Source organism: Phytophthora infestans, genomic scaffold, assembly GCF_000142945.1.
Source record: "Phytophthora infestans T30-4 supercont1.12 genomic scaffold, whole genome shotgun sequence".
NCBI classification, from domain to species: Eukaryota; Oomycota; class Peronosporomycetes; order Peronosporales; family Peronosporaceae; genus Phytophthora; species Phytophthora infestans.
The window spans coordinates 1,531,466-1,551,995 of record NW_003303747.1 but is presented as its reverse complement, the minus strand read 5'-3'; the positions used below and the strand labels follow the sequence as shown (position 1 = coordinate 1,551,995).

Sequence of the window (20,530 nt, the reverse complement as noted above, 5' to 3'; positions counted from 1 at the left end):
TCATCCAATTTGAGGCGATCGGAGCTGCCCTCTATTTAGCTCTTCATCGTGGGTGGACGATTCTCCAGCTTGATGCTAAGACAGCATCTTTGTATGGGTCTCTCGAAGAGCTTCTGCTTACGGAGCAACCTCTGGGATTTCAACGTCAGTCAGACGTGTTCGTGTGTCGACTTACTGCGTAGTTTGTATGGGTTACAGCAAGCTCCTATCGTGTGAAATCGCACACTGCACAATGTGTTGCAGCGGCTAGGATTTAGCCGTTTGGATTCACACTATGGCCAGTACGTTCAAAAAGTGGGAGAATTGGAAGAGATCACGATGCTACTCACGGTATATGTAGACGATATATTGTTGCTAGTACTATGCCGACGTATTGCTCAGCGGCTTGCTGTAGAATTTGAGCTGACTGAACTTGGCCCGGTGAAGTACCTACTCGGTGTGGATCTATCGATTCAAGCTGGTCACGTACAGTCAGCGTCAGCATGTGCTGGATATTTTAAAGCGGTTCAACATGGCAACGTGCAATGGCTGCACGACGCCAGAGGCTACATCACCACAGCAGGTAAAGTCTCCAGCAGATCAAACTTACCTTCCATACCGTGAGCTAGTGGGAGCGCTGCCATAATTTGCTCGCCGTCCAGGTCAGACATTGCCCACGCAGTACGACACATAGGTACCTTCTCAGTAGCTACTGCTTTGAGCACTACTTCATGGCGAAGAGGGTGCTGCGATACTTAACACGCAGGTGAATTACGGACTCGTAAATGATGTTAAAAACGGGTCTCGAGTGATATTGGCGTGCTTCAAGGATGCGGACTCTGCGAATGATGCTGAAGATCGCAAAAATATAGTATCAGTGAATACGTTGCTATGCTAGATGGTAATGTAGTATCCTATGCTTCAAGGAAGTAAGAAATCAATGCACAGAGTACTACCGAAGCGGAGTACGTAGCAATAAATGAAGGCACGAAGGACCTCCTGTGGATGTTGGGGTTGTGTTTGGAGTTAAGATATGAAGTCGACGGCTCTGTGCTTTATGGAGACAATCGTGGTGGCATCATTTGGCTGCTAAGCCAGCAAATCATCCGAAACCCAAAGCATATCGAGAATAAGTACCATTTAGTGCGGCATCTTGGGGAGAAAACAAAATACCGACGACACAGCATTTAGGCACAAATGACATGGCAGCAGATATCATGACTAAGGCACTGGGTTGTGTGAAGTTCGAGCGGTGTCGGGATTTACTAAAAGTTCTAGTACTTCCCAGTAAAACAAAAAAAAAACTGGCAGTACCAGTAAATCAGCTCAAGCCTTCTTAGTTACTGTAGTAATAGTATAATAGTACTGGCAAGCTACTGGCTTATGAGTCATAAGTTATGACCAACTACGCCGATCGTGTGTGGCCCACACCATCTTTCCCTTGACTGTCGACACTCGCCACTTCCATCCGACGGACATCACTCCGGTTGTGCTTCAAAAGCACCTGCATCTTAGCACGGCGGTTGTCCGTTCTGATGCTAAGAGAGCTAATGACGAAGGCCCCAGTTGAAAACACGCGCTCCTGGTACGCGTTCGACGGACTCCGTCCGAGCCACACCCGAGCAAGTGCAGCGACGGACAGAAACACCGGTGAGCCCGTCTCACGAAACCACTTGCAGACGTCCACGTGCTTGCAGAGTCCTTGTAGACGCTAGCACACTCTGTCCTGACGTCGTACGAGGAGCAGTCGGGTGAAGTTCTTTGCGGTGAGCTTGCTGTCTGGAGCCTGGTCGACGGCGACGCGGACCCATTGCACAGTGTGCTTCAGCCACTTGCTCAGGACTTCGTCGGCTTGTTCGTAAAGGATGGACACCGGCGAGCTGTTCATAGCCGAGGCTACCAGGGTGGCGCCATACATGACCAGATCGTCCTCAACGGACGGCACTAAATCCAGGCTCGGTGGTATTCCCACATCCTTGCTGTTGTTGGCTCCCGACTTGGAGGCGTGCATTGCACAGAAGACTTCTCAGAGTGCGTTGCGTAGGAGAGCCTTCCCTTCCTCCATGACAGCGTCGATTGTCACGATGCTACTCGCAGCGGGAAGCGTCAACGCAAGGTTCTCGTCAGTGTCCGTGACGCTTTTCGTCTGAAAGACCGGTTGAATCAGGCTCTTCACTGTGAACTTCGTGCGGGGGCCCAGAAGTATCACCACCGATTCCGCCGTGATTGTCGGCAGCCTCTTGGTGATCTGCCCCTTGATCCTTTTCAGACAGGCTAGGCCTTCTTTGGAGAAGGCGCTGATGTCGACCTCTCGACGGGAAGCGACTGCTCGTTGGTTTTGGGCGTGCGGAGAGAAGTAGTTGCTGAGGCCTCTGGTCTTTCGAATCAGCGCAGCACCTTCGGGAAACGGGCCACCCACCGTGCACACTATGCGTTCTTTCTACAGCAGGTTAGTCTCGGTGCCCACCACGTAGACCGTCTCAGTATTCTCACTCAGTACAAGAGGCATAGGCTAAGATCGTGCATTGCACAGTCGGTAGGCGTGAAGTCCTTAAACAACTTCGAGACTTTCTTGGCGCTCGGCGGCGTGTCGGACATGGTGAGCTGAGCCATCTCCTCGATGGCAATGCCGTAGAACTTCTCATTTTGGTCTTGGACGTGATCAGAGTCTTCACTATACATGACTTGTGCGAGACGTTGTGCACAGTCACTAGCAGCGCAAGACAGCAAAAAATCCAATTCCGCGTGATGAAGGAGACCGATGTACCTATCACACCTTTCTTGCCGCTGTCAGTGGTACATGAGTCATGCAGCACTTTCAGGAAGGGCAAGCCAAACGCAGCCTTAAACTCGTCCTTCAACATAGTCGCCGCCATCGTGCAAAACTACTCGAATAAAGCCTCGCGCATGTTGCAGTAAGTCCCAGACGAGAGAATAGTAGCGCCCACGTTACCCGTGAGTAGATGAACGAGATTGCGAAAGTCATCCGTCACAACCGTGTTGTGCGGCAGGCCTGAAGCATCACAGATAGATATTGCTAGTGCTTCTTGTCACTAAACTAAAACAAAAGGTAGCTTACCGTCCTTGATCAGCCAGCGTGCAATGTACACATTGATCACCTTCTGGGTTGGACTTTACAGTTTCTGCAGAGCTCCGCGCTTTGTCATCTTCGACTCAGGGGGTTACATGTCCGTGATGCGCTGTGAAAGACATCCCGAGACATTGCTCAGCGCCGAGTCAATTTGGCGACGAGCCGGCTTGGTGCGCCTCGCCATCTCATTCTTGCCTACCCGGTGCGTGCTGTGCACGGCGATCATGTGGTCCTTGGCGTTAGACGTATGACTCCAGCGTCGAAGCCCAACACTGCCATGAGTCAGCTGCAGCGTTAGGCTGACTGGTTGCATTCGCCGTGCACAAGACACATATGTGCGTAAACCTCCCGGCGTCGTCGTTGTCTCCGACTACAAACGGCGTCGCCAAAATGTGCGCGACATCCCACACGTTGTCCCTCTTGCCGACCTGACGGTAGTGGTGGACGTCAAGCGGGATTCCATATGAATCCACGCTCACTTGGCTTCCAGGTGAAGTGGTCTCCTCCGACGACTGGCTGCAGGACAGCTCCAGTGTCTCGCTCTCGGTGATCGAGGACTGACTGTCCTGTTGGCGAGGCGCGCCAAACAAACCAGCCCACAGCGTCGAAAGCGTTTAGCTGGTCTTTCGTGGAAGGCATCACTTCAGGTGGCGGGTTCTTGGTCTTCCACGCAGCAACACACGCGTCACTGCAGAAACTATTGTAGCACATAGCAAATTAGTAACCAATTAGCAATTAAATTTTCAGTGTAACGCACCGTACGGATATGCTGCCTGGGTCGTGCAGGTCATTAGAGCACAGGTGATGGACCTCTTTGTCGCATACAAAGCAACGGGTTCGTTTGAGACAACTCAGGGTTGACACAGTTGATGAAAGCACACTTCATTTTAGGTCGAGGCCGTAGTCGTCGATGCTGTCTAGTGTTGGGCCTGCAAAGAAAATTGCGAAGTGGTTTAGCAACGTGCCTTCAAAGGCAGACAGCCTTTAAAGAGCAACCGTAGCTCAAAGCAGCCGTAGAGGAGCTTGCCCACGGTTAAACCGACCTCATGTCCTGCATCTAGCAACCAATCGCGCAATCGTGCGACGAAGAGGGCGATAAGTGAGAGGGATAGCGTGCTGAGTAGTGAGAAAGCCGTCTTGCGTCCTAGTCGCGATCCATAGCGGTGGTCAAAATGGAGGATTGTCAGGTGCCCGTCTGAATCTCGGTATTAATTCGCCAGTAGCTCGACAGTACTGGTGGAGCTGTAATGTAACGGGGTACGTAGCCCTAAGCGTACCCCTAGCTACATGACGTATGACATGTAATACTTCGGGATATTTGGTACGAGGTACCGAGGTCGTCCAAAGCCAACCATTGGCTGATGACATTGCTTTTCTATAGGTGATTTATAGGTTGTATTAAACCCAAGCTTTATCTACCTATAAATATACTCAGTTTACATTCTACCTTAATTTGGTCACTTCGCTCCCTTTCGATAAAATGAGACCTATGAACTGCCGTTTACTGAGAGTTTGTATACTCTCGGAAGCTAACTTCATCTAGCGCAAGGTGCTGTGTGACCCCGTCACATGTAACCTGGGTTGCTGGCTACTATAGTAACAGTAGAATCAGATTTGACAAAAGTACTGGCTACTTTAGTAATAGTAATAGTACAATAGTATTATCAATTACTGGCGAAAAAAAATACTGCCAATATCACAGTGTACCAATAGAGCTCTTTACATCGCAATGCCGAATAGAAGACCCATTGGGAGGACGAGCGATACTTTAAGGACGACCTTCGCGTCCAAATTTCCCAGATAGAGAAAATACTCATAATTCTGATTTTCCATGTATTCTCCAGGTTGTGATCCAGGTTTCATGCAGGTATCTCCGCATCAGAAGGCGTAATTTATTTTGGATGTGTATTTGTCACTACCAGGCTTTTTCCAGGTAAGGATCTGGACAATACGTATGTGCAGCGCTAAGCAAAAAACGGAAGTGAGCAGAGCTGATGGTCTCGCAGCCAACCAAATACGGTCAAATGCGGTCCATGTATTGTCCAGGTATAAAACCTGGTTAATAGGTATCTACCCGACTGAAAAAAAAGATGGAATGAACACCACTTCATTGTGTCGACTGCAAGTTCTGCAATGCCACAAACCCATATCTCCGAATCAGAAGGCGTAATTTATTTTGGATGTGTATTTTTCACTACCAGGTTTTTTCCAGGTAAGGATCTGGACAATACGTATGTGCAGCGCTAAGCAAAAAACGGAAGTGAGCAGAGCTGATGGTCTCGCAGCCAACCAAATACGGTCAAATGCGGTCCATGTATTGTCCAGGTATAAAACCTGGTTAATTAGCATGTACCCGACTGAAAAAAAAGATGGAATGAACACCACTTCATTGTGTCGACTGCAAGTTCTGCAATGCCACAAACCCATATCTCCGAATCAGAAGGCGTAATTTATTTTGGATGTGTATTTTTCACTACCAGGTTTTTTCCAGGTAAGGATCTGGACAATACGTATGTGCAGCGCTAAGCAAAAAACGGAAGTGAGCAGAGCTGATGGTCTCGCAGCCAACCAAATACGGTCAAATGTATAAAACCTGGTTAATTAGCATGTACCCGACTGAAAAAAAAGATGGCATGAACATCACTTCATTGTGTCGACTGCAAGTTCTGCAATGCCACAAACCCAAGACCTCATTCGACGAACACAGGTATTGATCCAGGTATCAAACGGGTATTGAAAACGTAGTCATCAACGTCTCTTAACTAGCGCTGCTTCATCTTCAAAATGGCTTGGAGCAGGGCCCAACGCAGCTTTGTTATGCCAGAAGTTGACAGATCACTCAGCGCTTCTTCACTTACACAGCGCCAGAAGAACAGTGACACGAACACTCCGCAATTGTTGCCATCTTTCTGCTTCGTTTCCGTAACAGCCACCTGCTCGTACGCATCACCTTTCAGTGCCTTCGCAATGATGTCACCCGCCAGCTTTTTCAACATCTTCCGGTTCTTGGTCCCATTCAAGCTGTCGTAAATCTTTACCTTCTTATCACTGCGATCCACGACAATGCCTGTCCAATGCAAGCCTCCAAGATTAACAGGTATCAGGACGAAAGGACGCGATGATACCGCTTGGGCGACCAAACCAATCGTTTTTTCATGCAGGGCTGATTGTAGCTTTTCGTCACCTCTAGGAGGAGGCGGCATGACACTCTGATTGTTCTTGTAGCGGGCCAAGCTTACCGCCACTGCCCTCATTGCATTATCGTTCAGCCATTCCGAGTCCCTCAGGCAAAACAGGTCAGCGTAAGTCAGGTCAAATCCGAACCCTTTTATCGCCGCGTACGGCCAGCACTCCAATAACTGCAGTAAAGCCACATGTGGCTGTGCAGTGTCATTTTCCACCTTTTTAACCGAGTTAGAGAGCCACGTGCAACATAGTACAGCGTCTCTGCAAGCTGATTGCAAATTCCTAAGCCATTGCATGGCTTCGAGCTGCTCACGAGTAAACTGGCCCAGTTTTTCGATTGTCCCCACACAGCTATCAATATCACCGGTTCGTTCTCCGTCGCTTCCAAGTTCAATCTCTGTGTCACCGTCGACTCTCTCGGCTGTCAAAAGCCCTAGCACGCTGCTGATCTCTTCCTAAAACGCACTCGTGAAGGCACAAAATCATCGTTGGTACTCCACTTAGCCACCCCCTTGTTTGCACCCTTCTTGACGACATGGGTGGCCAAATAAGACCCAACTTCACGTACAGCAGGCATTATTTTTCTTAAGGTAGTGAAAATGTCGCAAACGTCACTTTCACGAAGGAGGACTCTCAATTTCATCCCTCGGTTGTACTCTTTGTGGGCTGTTCTCGCCTTTTCCCTCGCTTGTGCTCGGTTCAAGTTCGGCCGCCCCACCCTTCGAACTTTTGCCAGAAAGCTGCACTGTTGGCACCAAAGTCTCCGGTACAGTACCACCTTTTAGCTTCCCTACGGCACTCGAGCAAGATTGGCGAGTAGTCTGTTGGGTCGGTTTCTCTGTCTCTCTACCTTCGATCTCGTCGTCTTTAGCATCATCACAGGCGTTGGTATGATCATTTTTTTGCCCTGTAGGGACTGCAGCTTGGGTTTCTTGCCTCAAAGTGTACCACCACAGGTCTAATTCTTGAAGGGCGGTGCTGAATTTATCGTCTTCAAGTCGTGCTAGTTCCCCACCGATGCGAGCAAAAACTTGTTGGACTCGCCTATACTTTTCTGGCTCACTAAGACCAGCTCTCGCTGACGCAGAGCTTTTCCTGGCTTTATATTTCTTGGCCAGGAACGGTTCAGATATCTGGGGTAGATGCACAGGTGAACGGCGACTCTGTCCAAACCATCTATCAAACGCAAAATACCAAACATTATGTTACTGAGGTGATGCAGAAAAAACCTGGCCAAAACCTGGATAATACCTGGACAGTAAATGCACTTACCTGGGTGAAATTGCAGCGTAGGGAATGACAAACGGGTGCCCACACGTCCTCCTGTATACCATCGCATGCCGACATGGAAGCTGCATTGTCTGGGAAAACTCGCAATCGCATTTCCAGCTCTCCTTCTCGAAAAGAAACTCCCGTTCATTTCTTCTGACAGTAGCAGTGGCTCGTTGTCTCTAAAAGCGTATAAGGCGCAAATTGTTGGGTCCATGGCTACATCATAGTGGGGCTTAATTGCGTCTGCCACCCAACGCGTAGTCATTCCTAATACGACGTTCATCTCTTCAGGGAAATCCACGTCGCGCAAGGTCCCTGGTATTTCCACCTTCGAATAATAGTCTTCTTCCAGGCGTCTTTGATATTTAAACAGTGCCGCCAAACTAGCTTTCATCGTCAGCTTGGCTTTCAGCGTTAGCTTCAACTTCCCAAAGAGACTTTCCACTCGGTTGTTGGTGTGGTTACCAAAGTGAGGGAGATACACGCGATGCGCCATCACCCACATTTCTGAGAGAGAATCCCAGTTTTTTTTAAGTACTCCCATAGATCCTTCCTTCCGTCGATGCACGACAGGTGTTCAAACTCCCCTCGGTACATTTCATAGTCGGCAACCGTCCGTGCGTAGGTCATGTTGGAGATATTGTGCTTCATCTGCGCGAGAACCGAATCTTCGTAGGGTCCGTACTTCTTCGAGTTCCGGATAGTGTTGTGTAGCCATTTAATAACGTGGAAATGACACAACAGTATACGTGCCTCAGGGAGTTTCTGGCGGATCACCTCAATCTCTTTCATGTCCTTGTCAACAATCACAATTCGAACCAGTCGCCAATGTTCGTTAGAGCGCTTAAAATGGTCAAGGCACTTGCCCATGTGCCAATAAGAATTTGTCTCCAAAAGCGAGTACTGAATCGGTTGGCCTCCTCCGAACTGATCCATGGCAACTATGCTCAGTAACTGATAGTTGTACCTGTTCACAAGAACAATTAATACCTGGAAAATACCTGGAGAAAACCTGATACCATTATCCGGCACCACCACAGGAAGTACTTACTCGTTGGTCTTATTTGTACAGTCCATCTGGATTACTTCCGGAAAGCTACCCATCATTGCACGCATGTGTCCACTTGTGAGTGAAATCACGCCAGTATCCCCACGAGCATTTTCATTGACCGTAGAAACGTTATTAGGTGACTCAAGATTGAAATCCAAAATCATTTCCGCAACTGCGTCATTGTCGGACAGATCTGCGCCTGTACACACACACCAGCAAATAGATAAGAAATGATTACACATTGCTCATGATTTCCCAAGCTTACCTTTGCGCTTCAATCGTGCAATAAGGTTGCGAACATCATCCATGGTAACGCGGTGGTTGGAATGACTTCGATTGTAGTCATAGATGCCCGTAGTACCGGCCTGTGCCTCCAGTAGCACCTCTACGCCAGGTATAAGAGGCGAGTCATCGGTAACCAGACGGATACCTGGATATTACCTGTAGATGTCCTCTGAAACCAAGTGGTTGTGTTGGTAGACCTCGCGCCTCATCATGACGACCCACGATCCGTCCGTCTTCTGCGTTAGCTGAGCCAGCATCTGGAACGGACACTCCGTGCGCCGTAACGTGTGTGACGTTCGTTTTCCGGTAGATCATTCACGCTCCGACCAACCGTGAGTACAAATGTACTTGCGTTGGAAGGGTTTTAGCTCCGAAGGAACAAGGGGGGTCTCGGAGTCCGGCCGTCCCTTGAATCGAATTTGAGATCGAAGTGCAGCGTTGCGTCGAGCCGTATGGATAACTTCTTTGGTCACAATCTTTTGATGCGTTTTCTCCATGTATTCACGCAGGCTCACCTCAAGACTTGCCCAGGAGCCATGTTCCTTCTTAAACGCAGGAACCCCAACCAATCTGTCGTCTTCCACATCCGAAATTGACGTTTCTTTCCCTTGCTCCCCTTTACTCTTGAAGAGTGCTCCTCAATGTTATCATCATCTTCTTCAGCATCTTCTTCTTCACTTTCTTCTTCTATCTCTTCCTCTTCAGCTTCTTGCTCTTCTCTCCCGTCTTCTATTTCTCCTGTGCCAGCATCTTTCTCTTCGCCGTTAGCTCCTGTAGTAGGAGGGGGGGTGCAAGATCGTCACTCTGTGGGCCACTCGCACGGCCCAACGCGCCAGCTTTATCAGAGCGTGTTCGCGCGCTTTCAAGATCTGCTATCTGAGCCTCATCTCGCCGGCGTGCTTCCTCTTCTTCGAGGCGAACCTTCTCCGCCATCTGTGCCTTGATCATGGCGGTCTTGTGGGTTCGTGTTATTGCGAGGAGGAAGGGGGACAGCACTCACGGGGCCTGGAAGCTGACGCGTGGCTTGTTCTCCCAATCGGTGGTTGTGAGACCGAATGAATATTACGGAAATAAAAATTAATTCCATACCTGGATAAAACCTGTTTTAAAAACTGGATAATACCTGTTTAGAAATACCCGGACGCGAAGCATGCCCATTTTTTAATTAAATCAGGTTAGCAAAATGAAGGGTAATTAAGCAACACACCTCGTAAATAAAAATTAGTTTATACACCGGTAAAAAAATATATTAACTGCTTAAACGCCAGTGCTTTTTGCTATCTAAAAACGATCCAACATTGAGGCAGCCGTTTTTTTAAAGTTGAAGAGCTTCCTCAAAAATAGACAAAGCAGAGGATCGGTCCGTTAAGCATCTAGGAAGAGCCTAGTAGACACGTTGCCTCCGTTTCGGTCTCGATTATGATGTTAACATTAACCAGGAATTTGTCTGTCAGGAATCACCTTGGACTCCGTACAACGTTGGTGGCCTCCAAGCTGGAGGCTACCAACGTTGTCTGTTATTGGAGATGTTGAACAAGTTGATCGCCTCCCTTCTTTAGCTGACTTGCAACAACGTTTGGCTACTGAGGGGCGGTAAACAGGTAGTAGAAGCTTGACAAAGGTAGGCGACCTCATTGAGAAAGAAGATGGAACTACAGTGTTTCATTCTTCCAACACAAGCTTTTAGCTAGCATCATTGAAAGAGTGGATGCCTGTACTGAGAAAATGAGTATGCCTAGTACTCCTCGCCCAGCTCCTCCTCCTCACCCTCGCCCTCGGCGGTCTCCGCACTCACCTCCTCGTAATCCTTCTCCAGAGCCGCAAGATCTTCACGTGCCTCCGAAAATTCACCTTCCTCCATGCCCTCACCGACGTACCAGTGCACGAAAGCACGTTTCGCATACATCAGATCGAACTTGTGATCGATGCGCGAGAACACCTCGGCAATGGCACTCGTGTTGGAGATCATGCACACGGCACGCTGCACACGGGCCAGATCACCGCCAGGAACCACCGTCGGGGGCTGGTAGTTGATGCCGCACTTGAAACCCGTTGGGCACCAGTCCACGAACTGGATGGTGCGCTTGGTCTTGATGGTGGCCACGGCAGCATTGACGTCCTTGGGGACAACGTCACCGCGGTACATCAGACAGGCAGCCATGTACTTGCCGTGGCGAGGGTCGCACTTGGCCATCATGGACGCAGGCTCGAACGCACTGTTGGTGATCTCCGCCACCGACAGCTGTTCGTGGTAGGCTTTCTCGGCCGAGATCACCGGTGCGTACGAGCTGAGCATGAAGTGGATACGCGGGTACGGCACCAGATTCGTCTGGAACTCTGTCACATCGACATTCAGCGCACCGTCGAAACGGAGAGACGCAGTCAGCGATGAGATGACTTGGGCGATCAGGCGGTTCAGGTTCGTGTACGTGGGACGCTCGATATCCAAAGAACGGCGGCAGATATCGTAGATAGCCTCGTTATCGAGCATCACGGCCACATCCGTGTGCTCTAGCAGCGAGTGCGTGGACAGCACCGAGTTGTACGGCTCCACGACGGCTGTAGACACCTGCGGCGACGGATAGATGGTGAAGCCGAGCTTACTCTTGCGGCCGTAGTCGACCGACAGACGTTCTAGTAGCAGCGCACCGAGACCGGAGCCAGTGCCACCGCCCACGGCGTTGAAGACTAGGAAACCCTGCAAGCCCGTACAGTTGTCGGCCAGCTTACGGATGCGGTCCAGCACCAGGTCGACGATCTCCTTGCCAATGGTGTAGTGACCACGCGCGTAGTTGTTGGCGGCATCTTCCTTGCCAGAAATGATCTGCTCCGGGTGGTAGAGCTGGCGGTAAGTACCGGTGCGCACTTCGTCGCAGACACTGGGTTCCAAGTCGACAAACACAGCACGCGGAACGTGCTTGCCGGCACCGGTCTCGGAGAAGAAAGTGTTGAAGGCGTCGTCTCCTCCGCCAATGGTCTTGTCACTGGGCATCTGGCCATCAGGCTGGATACCGTGCTCGAGGCAGTAGAGTTCCCAGCAGGCATTACCGACTTGAATGCCGCCTTGCCCAAGGTGGATAGAGATGACTTCACGCATTTTAATTGAAAAAGTGGGAGCTGGAGAAACGAAGGTTGGCTGGGGTCAAGTACAAGTTGAAGACGACGAGGAAGCTGGGTGATGAAGCTTACTCGAAGTGTAAGTGCTGCTTGACGGCTAGCTAGCGAATTCGCGAGTGGACAGGAAAATGGGAGCCCCACCAAATAGTCACTGTAGAGGGTCGTGACGGATGGCTACATCTGGGGCGAAGAAGAAACTCCCGACGCTTTAAGCAAATATGCCTGTAGATTGACACAGTTTGTGTGTAAAATATCTGGGTGAATAGCCGTTCTTGTTGCACTCAGAAACTCCCAGCGGTACGATCTTTTTTTTAGGAGTGATGGTCTACTTCAAGCTCCAGAATGGGGTTTTGCACTCCATACTTCCTTCTTTATCTTGTTTAATGACCTGTCACTATATGCGAATTGAATATGGAGCGTTATGATCGCGGCGACGTCTTGGGCGAGGGTACGTTCGGTATCGTGTACGCCGCCGTGCAGAGGAGCACAGGTCGTCGCGTAGCCATCAAGCAGTTTAAACGCGGCAAGTTTAAGGACGGCGTGGACTTCACGGCTTTGCGTGAGGTGAAGCTGCAGGCAGAGCTCAAGCACGTGAACGTCGTGGAACTGCTCGATGTGTTCGTAGCCAACGACACCATGAACGTTGTGTTCGAGCTGCTTCCCAGCAATTTGGACGACGTTGTCAAAGATAAGGCGGTGGTGCTCACAGCCGCCGACATCAAGACGTACATGCAAATGCTGCTCAAGGGTATCGCCTACTGCCACGAGCACTACGTTTTGCACCGCGATCTCAAGCCTGAGAACTTGCTTATCGGGCCCGACGGCCATGTCAAGATTGGAGATTTTGGTCTTGCCAGAGTCTACGGCAGTCCCAACCGCAATATGACCTCGATGGTCTGTACGATTTGGTATCGACCACCGGAGTTGCTCTTCGGTGCGAGAGAATACAGCGGATCCGTGGACATGTGGGGAGCCGGTTGCATTTTCGCTGAGCTCATGCTGCGTACACCATATCTTACGGGGTTGAACGAGTTGGATCAGCTTGGAAAGATCTTCCATGCTCTTGGTACACCGACAGAGGAGGAGTGGCCCGGTGTGAGCTCGCTGGCCAACTTTGTCGAGTTCACACCGAGCACAGCGCTTCCACTTGCGTCTATTTTCTCAGCAGCATCTGAGGACGCGTTGGATTTGCTGTCAAAAATGCTGAAGTACAATCCAGCGGAACGCATCACTGCCGAGGAGGCCTTGAAGCACCCGTACTTCAGCAACTCACCAGCGCCCACTCCAGTTGAGAAGCTGCCGTCTACACCTGCCCCACCACAAGCATAAGGCGCATGGGAAGGATGGAAATAAAGATACTAACGTTACATGTTTGACCACAATATTTCTCGGGTTTTCAACTTTATTGAGCTGGGAGTAAATTACCGTACTGCGTACTGCTGAACCTGTGCGCGTGGAGCGTTAGTTGTGTCGTTCTCGTCAACTTGATCAGCTAATACACGGCAGAGCATAGCTTGCGCGTTGACGTTGCAAAGCGTGACAAAGCGGTCCAAGAACACATCGGACGCCACTACAAGTGCATACAAGTTGTCCGGAATGGCGGACTCGGGGAAGACAATATTCCAGGCAGCAGTCAGCACTGTAAGCGCACCTCCTGGGATGGGTGGTGCTGTGATAGTGCACAGCAAGACACCGAGGAACGACACTAGCATCGTGGTACCCGATTGAGCTTCCGCCACGGCAGCTACATCAGCCATAAAGTGCACCAGCAACGCCAGATAAAGCGCCGTGCCAGGCATATGCAGCGATGTGCCCACGGACAAGACGAAATGCATTACGGGACTGGGGACTTCGCGAGACGTTTCGATACACTGCAGACTAAGTGGCATTGTGGCCATCGATGATGAGCAACCGAGACTGTACACGTACGCCGGTAGCATTTGACGCATGAAGCGGAACGGATTCCGTCGAGTGAACACCACGAACGCAGCAGGCACCACGATCAGCATGTGTACAAATACACTGACAGCCAGAGCAGCCACCACTTGCAGCACCAGGTTGAGTGGATGATCGGCGACTGAGTCTTCTAACGAGGTGGCGAGGGATCCTGCTAGCAGACTTAGCACTGCGAACGGAGTGAAGCGGAGAATCCAATGGGCCATGTGCACGAGAGTCTCATTTACTTCACGGAAAAACTCGAGCAGTGGGTTGAGGTTGGTTGGACCGTGGAAGCTGTAAGCCAGGGTAACTCCAAGTGGCAGTGAGAACGCCGCGATACTGAGCAGCGTATTGGAAACAAAGGCTGCCATGATGTTGTTAGGCACCAGCTGATTGATGATGGCCAGCACATTATTTGACATCGTGGTGTTCGTCCCCGTCAAAGCCTCATTACGCACGAGGGCACCGTTGACATCGTCCAGAGCGAACTGCGAGGTACCAAAGATCTCAGTTGCTGAGCACGTCACCACACCGTCCTCTCCTGCCTCCAGATACTTGCCGTTTCCACACTGAATGCCGAAGATGGGGTCTGTGCTGGATGTCGATTCGTCCTTCTGGAACGACATGAAGGACGAATGCATGATGACGCCTGTAAGCAGACCCTGCAGGATGGCTACAATAATTGACACCAGGAAGAGTGCAGTCACACGCAGACTGAGTCGCTTGCCTAGTCTTTTATTCGTGATGTCGGCAGTCGCCACCACAAGGTTGACAAGGACCATAGGCACCACCACACACTGCACTGCACGGACGAAGAGGTTGCCAGGCGTCATAATCCACTCTGCCGTAGTCGTCTTAATCTTAAAGTGCTTGAGCAGTGCACCAACGACACTGCCCATGACAATCGCCAGCGCGATGAACATCATATTGCGCTTGGACGCTCGTCCATATAATGGGGAGGCTGACACCACCATGTCCGAGAAAGGCATCCCGGGGTCGTTGGCTGGAGTTCTGAAGTGCCGGAAGGCTGCGTCGGGCGACTCGGACGTGTCATCTTCTTTAGTAGGCGGCAAAGATGACGCTGGTCTCGTTCCGCTCTGGTCGTTTGCAGCTGAAGTAAAATTCGTGCGCAAGGTTGCGGATTGGGGCGGCGCTGGCCGCGAATTGGGCGCGTGCGCGTAACCTCCGCCGTACAGGAACGACGATGTGTCACTGGACAAACCTGATACCGGGCTGAGCATACTTGGAGCGGACAGTTCACTATTGGTGCCGTCCTTCATGATGCTGTGGTCAAACATCGACAAGTCCGGCTTCTGTTGCGCCATTTTGACCGAAACTTCAGTATCCAAACGTGAGATTCCTAGTCACTTAGACTAGATGGAGACGGTCGAGCTCTGCCGGATGAATAGATGCGAGACACAAGACGAAGAGAGCTCGATAAGAACTTCATGTAAAAGAGCGGGTGCTCATCTGAAAATAACTAAAGTTGCTCGACTGAAGTTGCTTAATATTTAGAATCTTTCACGCAACTGAATTCAGTTTTGGTGGAGGAGGCGCAGTTGCATCGTCGACTGCAAGCAGCATGAGTCGTCCCGAGCACATCTCGCCGCCTGAGGTGCATCCAACAACTAGATCGTTGCAATATGTCCACCGCTAGCGTTATGTAACTGTGCATCCATTGTTTCAGCTCTTCTACGATGAGAAGGAGGCGGCCAAGTACAACTCGAGCTCGCGTATCGTTAAGGTGCAGGAGGAGCTCTCGAACCGCGCCATTGAGCTGTTGAACCTGCCCGATGGCAAGGAAGCCTTTATCCTAGACGTCGGCTGTGGCAGTGGTCTGAGTGGAGGTCCGTATTGCGAGTTATCATATTAAATAACTCTTTACACGCTGAAATACCTCACCTTTTTATCACTTTATGACATCAGTGGCCTTGGAAGAGCACGGCCACGCGTGGGTAGGTGTGGACATTAGCAAGGACATGCTGGACATTGCTTCTGAGCGCGATAGCAGTGGTGACGTGTTCTTGCAAGACATGGGTGGAGGCCTGCCCTTCCGACCGGGTGTGTTCGACGGCTGCATCAGTATTTCGGCTGTACAGTGGCTCTGCTACTCGGACAAGAAGGAGCACACAGCGCGTAAACGTCTTACACGCTTCTTCACGTCGCTGTACACATGTCTGAAGGCTGGGAGTCGCGCGGTACTGCAGCTCTACCCGGAGACGCCCGAGCAGATGGAAGAAATCTCGGGCACCGCGATGCGCTGCGGTTTCTCGGGTGGTCTCGTTATCGACTTCCCCAATAGTGCCAAGGCTAAGAAGTTCTATCTGTGTCTATTTGCGGGATACATGGAGCAACAGCAAGTGCCTCAGGGTCTTGGGACTGGAGCCGCAGCTAACCAGATCTCGTACGAAGGACGCGCCAAGAACCAACGCGTACGTATTGTGGTTCCGTCGCTCGATTGATTTATGGTTGTGTACTTACAGTCTGGATTGTGTGTAGCAACGCCGAGGAAAAGGTCGTGACGCTATTAAGGCCAAGGACTGGGTGATGGCCAAGAAGGAGCGCTACCGCAAGCAGGGCAAGAAGGTCAAGGCAGACAGCAAGTTTACAGGCAGAAAGCGTCCCGGCAAGTTCTAAACTGGTAATAGCAGCGTACATGCAGCTCTCGTCGGTGGGACTGCTGGGTATATATTTCATCGAATCTAATGCTTTTTCGGGGATGCGAAAGGAAATTATTTTTCTTGTTTATCACGTTTTCGAGGTGAGTCTAATAGATATGTCTTCAGCTTAGCTTGAAGGCGTGCCATCAGGTGCATCATCCTTGACGATCTCGCCTTTTTCGTTGATTCGCTCAGGTGCCTGCGGGTTCACATTGATCCGTCCAACAACAATGCACTCTGGCTCAATCTTGACCGACTTGGCAATGATGTTTCCGAATATTTGGGCCTTGTCTCGGAGCACGAGCTTCTCCACATTGACATTACCCACGATTCGACCGCCTGTGATATACACCTCCTTCATGTTGTCAACGTTGCCGATAAGAGCCCCACGAGTCCCAATCACAAGGGAACCTTTCGAGTTGAGTTTGCCCTCGAATTCACCTTCGATTCGAAGCAGGCGTTCGAAGCTCAGTTCACCTTTCATCTTGACAGCGGCACCGATGGTGGTCTCCGGTTCGGCGTCGATAATGGGCACCTTGGCTTGGTGAGGCACCGTGTACGGAGGTGTCATCGGCGGAGATCCACTTTGTCGGTTAGCATGTTGACGACCCCGTCGGATAGGAGACATGTTGTAGTCCTGGTCCGAGTACGTGTCGTCGGGGTAGTCTGCAGGTGCTGACGGCACGTTGGAGCGTTTGGGCTTAGGTGGCGGATTGCGCGGCACAGGCGCCTCCTCCATGGTAGACGACCGGCTGAAGGAGGTTCGGGATTGAATACGAGGCAGCGAAATCCTCGCTCACCTGTCCAAAGCGCACAGTTGCAGGCGTGCGTTCTCGTAAAGAAGACGCACTGCAAACTCCGTCAAGGTAAGACACCGCGCAGCTCAAGATTGTCGTTTCTCCTCTATTTCAGAGCACGTGAAAGGTGTCACCTGCATTGGCGTCCACGTAAGAATAGAAAGCGAACTGCAGTGTATTGATAGCTGAAGACGTAGCTTCTTGTGCCTGGTTCGAAGACAAACTGTAGACCGCACCAAGACTCGAAACTCAATATATATTCATTTGATGCGACTTGTTGCTTGCGTTGCACCTTGCTGCGCATTATATTAGCAGTGGCAGGTACTACACACGTTCGATGAGGTACGTCCAAGGTATCGCTGCAGCAAAGCCTGGCGTTTCTCGGTAGCCACTCCACTGCTCTTCAGCGGCACACGGTAAGCAGCCTGGCCTCGCACAGGAGCGATCTTAAAGTCGCCCAGTAGCTCTGGACACTGCTTCAATCCCTCGCCAATCTGCTGACACTCATTCAACAAGTCGAAGGCCGTTGAGTGGGGCACCACCGAGTCGTGACGGTAGTCTGGGTGCGCGCGCACAAAGCGACGCATCCAGGTGGCCGCCGTCGGCAGTTCACCCGTCGCACGCTTCGCAATAAGACACATGTACTTCTCCACGAGAGTCCGGGTGGCTTCATCGCACTCAATGTGGTCCAGATAAGCATACACCAGCGGGATGAGACCAGGGAAGTACGAGCCCTTGCCCAGCATAATCTCCGCGATCGTCATAAGCTCAGAACGGTCCGGATCGTCGTGTAGATGGCACGACCCCGTGGAGCAGCAGTCATCGACCTCAGGGGGAGCCATGTGGCAACGGAAATGGAACTTCTCGTCCAGCACAGCGTTCACGCGATGAGCTGCCTCCATATTGTCGTTCACCTTGGACAGCGGGATGTACAAGTTCAGATCGAATGTAAGAATCACACGCGACACCAGAGCGATGAACACGGTGAAAGCTGCGTTCTCAAAGTCCGTAAGTTGGATCTCCATCGAGCGGAACTCTGTTCGCCAGCCGATGTGTGGGCCTTCAGAACTCGGCGGCGCTGGCGGAGGAGGTTTCCAGCGCACAGTCTGCCAGTTTGTGGACTGGATGTTCTCAAAGTGGTCTGTTTCATGCTCATTGTCCAGATGCAGACGTTGCTGGTAGATGACCAATGGGTCACGGATGAACAGGTGCGAGATGTGGAGCGCCAGCAGTCGATCCACGCCTGAGTCAATCAGAGTCTTGTAGGATTCCTCGTCGTACGGTACGTCGACGTCGTTGTACTTGTCCGTTGACGTGTGGGGGTCCTCGCCTTGTTTGTGGTTGCAGATAAAAGTCGAGATGCCTTCATAGCGAGACTTGGGCAGACGCTTGACGCCATTGCCAGCCATCTTGGCGTATTTCGCCTGAGTTTCCGAGTCTGACGGAGGCGGCACCTCGCCCAGCTCCTGTGGCGTACGATCATCCACTGCAGCAGATATTGTAGCCCAACGCACGTCCGTGTCAGCCAATCGACCTTTCAGAATGGGTGTAGCAGCCGTCAAACCCATCAAAATGGGCGAAAGAACGCCCAAATGATCGTACAAGTGTCGCGACTCACCCACATTCTTGGCCTGGAAGGTCACTTGCAGACAGCACATGCCCATGCCGAAAGCCATGGCGTCCATGTGGATGAAGCCTGGATACGGCTCCGCCTTGTGGTCGCCGTCCACTATGGAGCCCTTACGAACGGACTTAAACTCGCTGTCCAGTGTTTTTCTCATTGGCGACTTGGACTCAGCGTTGTCCTCCGAGTTGGAGGCCGAACTCGGCGACGTAGGCGCTGACCCATCGTCCCTCTTGGTCTCGTACTTAGGACGTGACTTTTCAGCGTTCCACGTCGCCTGCTCTTCCTCCTGTCTCGCCTCCGTGTACACGTCGCGGAAGATCGGAACGCGGATGTCCACCTTCCTGGTGCGACGCTGACGAATGTTCCGCGTCAGCGTGGCGAAGCGCGGGTGCGGGTTGATAATGGCGTCGCTAATGTAGTCTGACATGGCTACGGGCCCGTGTGTCTGACTAGGCGGCATGGTGAAGTCGCCGACGCCCATCATGGGGAAGGCCGTGACGGACGGCGCGATCTCGTCCTCGTTCAGCAGCGCCAGAAGACGCGCACGTCGCAATCGCATGTTGCCTTCAACCTTGCGTAGATCGCTGGTGAAACCGCCGTAGGGCGCGCTGGGCGTGCCCTCGATCATCCAACCGCCATATTCAGGGACCCAGTTGCAACCTTCCACGCAGGGACCCGCGGCGGCCTTTGGACTCCCGGGCTTGCGGCCCTGCTCCTCGGATTTCTTCTCTTTGGCCTGTAGTTGGCGCAAAATCTCAGCACCACGCAGCGCCAGACGGGCAAGTTTGGTCTCCTTATCCATGTGAAACACGCCGTACTCGAGCTCGTCGCCCCACTTGAGCTCATCGCCCTCGATGTCCTTTACGCGGTTGTATGTGTGCAGGAATTGGTCGATGCCCTGCGTGCGCACATGCTGCAGCCACTCTAAGGCATCCGGCCAGTCAAGCGGACTACCTTCCACGAGCAGACCCATGATACGACTAGCGGAGCTTTGGATCCCTTGAGCGCGCACTGGAAAATTGGAATCTGCCGAGTGGGTGGAGGCAGGCAGACCACGTTTGCTTATGGGGACACAGTTCCAGTGTGAAAAACGTCCATTTTTGAAATCCTTATACTGTAGTATATTAATAGTATTGCTGAAGCTCATTCGGAGTACTACAGAATAAAAGTATCAGTGAAGTATAGACTTCAAGTACACATATTAAAAAGCACTTCTCCACGTTACGGCGATGACTTCATAAAACGTATATGATCTTCTTTTTGCGTGATAATCTGACGCGCGAGCAGGACACGAAGCCAGGAAACGAGAATTAAATCTAGTCTTGCAACTTGTGAGTGCGCAAGATAGCTCTACAGAAACCAAGAGAAGCATTCGAGCACTGGGAATATTTTGAAGTACTACTACTATGATGACACGATCAAAGAGGGGGCAACGATTCGCTTTTTTTAACCAATTAAATGAATGAATCTGCTGACGCAATCTTTTTGCACTACTATTTCTTTTTTCTAATTATTATATTCTATTAT

At 51.1% G+C, this 20,530-nt stretch overlaps 6 protein-coding genes across 6 annotated transcripts; 2 read left to right on the top strand and 4 right to left on the bottom strand.

Moving 5' to 3' along the window:
- Positions 1 to 10,373: 10,373 nt before the first annotated feature.
- On the bottom strand, positions 10,374 to 12,071 carry PITG_07996 (alpha-tubulin; the record flags this gene model as incomplete). Its single annotated transcript, XM_002904148.1, has 1 exon — positions 10,374 to 12,071. One exon carries the CDS (start codon positions 11,959 to 11,961, stop codon positions 10,600 to 10,602), a length of 1,362 nt encoding a protein of 453 aa, XP_002904194.1.
- A 321-nt stretch (positions 12,072 to 12,392) lies between these two features.
- On the top strand, positions 12,393 to 13,310 carry PITG_07995 (cyclin-dependent kinase, putative; the record flags this gene model as incomplete). The annotated part of the gene is made up of 1 exon (XM_002904147.1): positions 12,393 to 13,310. One exon carries the CDS (start codon positions 12,393 to 12,395, stop codon positions 13,308 to 13,310), a length of 918 nt encoding a protein of 305 aa, XP_002904193.1.
- A 92-nt stretch (positions 13,311 to 13,402) lies between these two features.
- Positions 13,403 to 15,244, bottom strand: PITG_07994 (dicarboxylate/amino acid:cation (Na or H) symporter (DAACS) family protein; the record flags this gene model as incomplete). The annotated part of the gene is made up of 1 exon (XM_002904146.1): positions 13,403 to 15,244. One exon carries the CDS (start codon positions 15,242 to 15,244, stop codon positions 13,403 to 13,405), a length of 1,842 nt encoding a protein of 613 aa, XP_002904192.1.
- A 228-nt stretch (positions 15,245 to 15,472) lies between these two features.
- Positions 15,473 to 16,629, top strand: PITG_07993 (methyltransferase WBSCR22; the record flags this gene model as incomplete). Its single annotated transcript, XM_002904145.1, has 4 exons — positions 15,473 to 15,534; positions 15,607 to 15,766; positions 15,846 to 16,351; positions 16,419 to 16,629. 4 exons carry the CDS (start codon positions 15,502 to 15,504, stop codon positions 16,554 to 16,556), a joined length of 837 nt encoding a protein of 278 aa, XP_002904191.1.
- Positions 16,630 to 16,706: 77 nt separating this feature from the next.
- PITG_07992 (uncharacterized protein) lies at positions 16,707 to 17,318 on the bottom strand (the record flags this gene model as incomplete). The annotated part of the gene is made up of 1 exon (XM_002904144.1): positions 16,707 to 17,318. One exon carries the CDS (start codon positions 17,316 to 17,318, stop codon positions 16,707 to 16,709), a length of 612 nt encoding a protein of 203 aa, XP_002904190.1.
- A 300-nt stretch (positions 17,319 to 17,618) lies between these two features.
- Positions 17,619 to 20,015, bottom strand: PITG_07991 (glutamate-cysteine ligase catalytic subunit, putative; the record flags this gene model as incomplete). Its single annotated transcript, XM_002904143.1, has 1 exon — positions 17,619 to 20,015. One exon carries the CDS (start codon positions 19,974 to 19,976, stop codon positions 17,685 to 17,687), a length of 2,292 nt encoding a protein of 763 aa, XP_002904189.1.
- Between the last annotated feature and the right edge of the window lie 515 nt (positions 20,016 to 20,530).